Source organism: Fukomys damarensis, unplaced genomic scaffold, assembly GCF_012274545.1.
Source record: "Fukomys damarensis isolate Sample0158 unplaced genomic scaffold, DMR_v1.0_HiC HiC_scaffold_23, whole genome shotgun sequence".
Classification (NCBI taxonomy): Eukaryota; Metazoa; Chordata; class Mammalia; order Rodentia; family Bathyergidae; genus Fukomys; species Fukomys damarensis.
The window spans coordinates 64,256,829-64,258,723 of NW_022900935.1; the positions used below are offsets into that span (position 1 = coordinate 64,256,829).

The 1,895-nt window shown below is 41.6% G+C and overlaps 1 protein-coding gene across 1 annotated transcript in view; it reads right to left on the reverse strand.

The window, feature by feature from the left end:
- The window catches only part of Nploc4 (NPL4 homolog, ubiquitin recognition factor), a 59,180-nt gene that overhangs the window by 52,862 nt on the left and 4,423 nt on the right, over positions 1-1,895 (reverse strand). Inside the window, exon 3 of the mRNA XM_010618746.1 lies at positions 480-560. Coding sequence (XP_010617048.1) covers positions 480-560 — 81 coding nt within the window. The remainder of the gene's footprint in view (positions 1-479; positions 561-1,895) is intronic.

Below are 1,895 nucleotides of genomic sequence, written 5' to 3' on the forward strand. Positions count from 1 at the left end.
TTTTTTTTTTTTTTTTTTTTTTTTAACCTGGTATGGTACTAGGGATTGAACCCAGAACCTCCACCCTGAGCTGCATTTCCAGCTCTACTTTTTTTTTATTTTAAATTTTGAGACATGGTCTTGTTAAGTAGTTAAATTGTCCAGGCTGACTTCGAACTTTCAGTACTCCTGCCTCAGCCTCCCAGAGTGCTGGGATCACAGATGCGTGTCACCATACCCAGCTAAATTCTCTCCAAATTTTCACTCAGAAATATTACTCCTACGAAATAACTTGAAAACTACTCTTGGGTTCTTGGTGCTATAATTTTAAGCTGTAATCAGCTATGACAAACACCTGATCCAGCAATAATCCAACCCAACCATAGAAGGAAAAGCCATGCAAAAGACAACTTGGGAACATGAGCAAAAGAAAAGGCACAGATGGGAACAGTGCGAGTTAACAAGACCCCCAAAAGCTAAAATGTCCACACCCCAGGTACCTTTTTCAAAAATGTTGCAGCAGTTTCTCTCTTTGTGGCTGTGATCCGCTTCACCCCATCTGGGGACTGGACACGAATTATCTGTTGTAAATGAAATAAGACTTTACCACATAGCCTCAAGCAGTCCTGATCTATTATTAAGGCTCACATCTTCAGGCATTTGGCATCAGGGTCACTGTGACCAAAAGCCAAATCTCACCATCCCCTTCAATACCCAGCTCAATCTTTCTAGTGGAGAAGTGAGGGCCAAGGTTTTTCAACACATGGCTCAAAACCTTAACCATTAGGCCAGGGATTTAGCTCAGTGGTTCTGCTGCTTGCCTTGCAAGCACAAGATCCCAAGTTCAATCCCCTGTACCAAAAAAAAAACCTTAACCATTTCACACAAAAAAATAAAACTAGTGATTAGTCACTGTTTATAAAGAATATATCTGGGCCAGGGATTTAGCTCAGTGGTTCCAGTGCCTGCTTTGCAGAGCACAAGGACCTGAATTCAATCCCTGATACCAAAAAACAGAATATATCTGAAATGGTTCCCCCTCTAATTTCAAACTTACAGAAAAATGAAACAAAACAGAAAACCCCCATCATGAATTATGAGTGACTGGGTTTTTTACAAAAACATCTCAAGCCAGGCAGGAGGCTGAGGCAAGAACATCGCTGTGAGTTTGAGGCCAGCCTGGGCTTTAGAGACCTTGTTTCAAAAAACCAAAATATATATATAATTTTGTTTCACAATTTATACAAAGATAACATAATTAGACTGACATAAAAGGGTCACAGAAAATCTTCTAATTTGTTACTTACTTTTAATAGAAAGATTAAAACTAAAGAAATAACAGTCCTTAATACCACGGAATATTTACTGGAGTTTTAAATTTTTTTCTTGCCAGGCCTGCAAGACTACTAGACAAAGTACCCACTTTCCAAGGCCTGATTTTTATACTGCTGGAGCCCTTCTGAGGGTGTGCTACTATGCTGGCCACTGTACCAACTCTGCTGCAGTCAGGGACCCCTGCTGCAAACCAGTAAGCTACTTCCCCATCACCTGAGGGGCAGGAGGAGAGACACACAGGGTTACGCCAGAAAATGCTCACATTGTAGTTTCCTCTCAGCAGTTACTGACAGTGTGCTGTGCTTGGACACTATGAGATGGAAAAATGTCACAACACATTTTTTTTTTTAACACATTGTTTTAAAAAAAAGATTTCTGCCAAGCTGGCTCTGATGGCACACACCTGTAATCCCAGCACTTGGGAGGCTGAGGCAGGAAGAGCACTGTGAGTTCGAGACCAGTCTGGGCTATGTAGTGCATTCCAGGTCAGCCTCAACTACATAGCGAGACCCTGTCTCAAAAAAAAAAAAAGTTTTCTGCCGCTGCCTGCCTCAAAAGGGCAATGGCCCTTCGATCCTCAA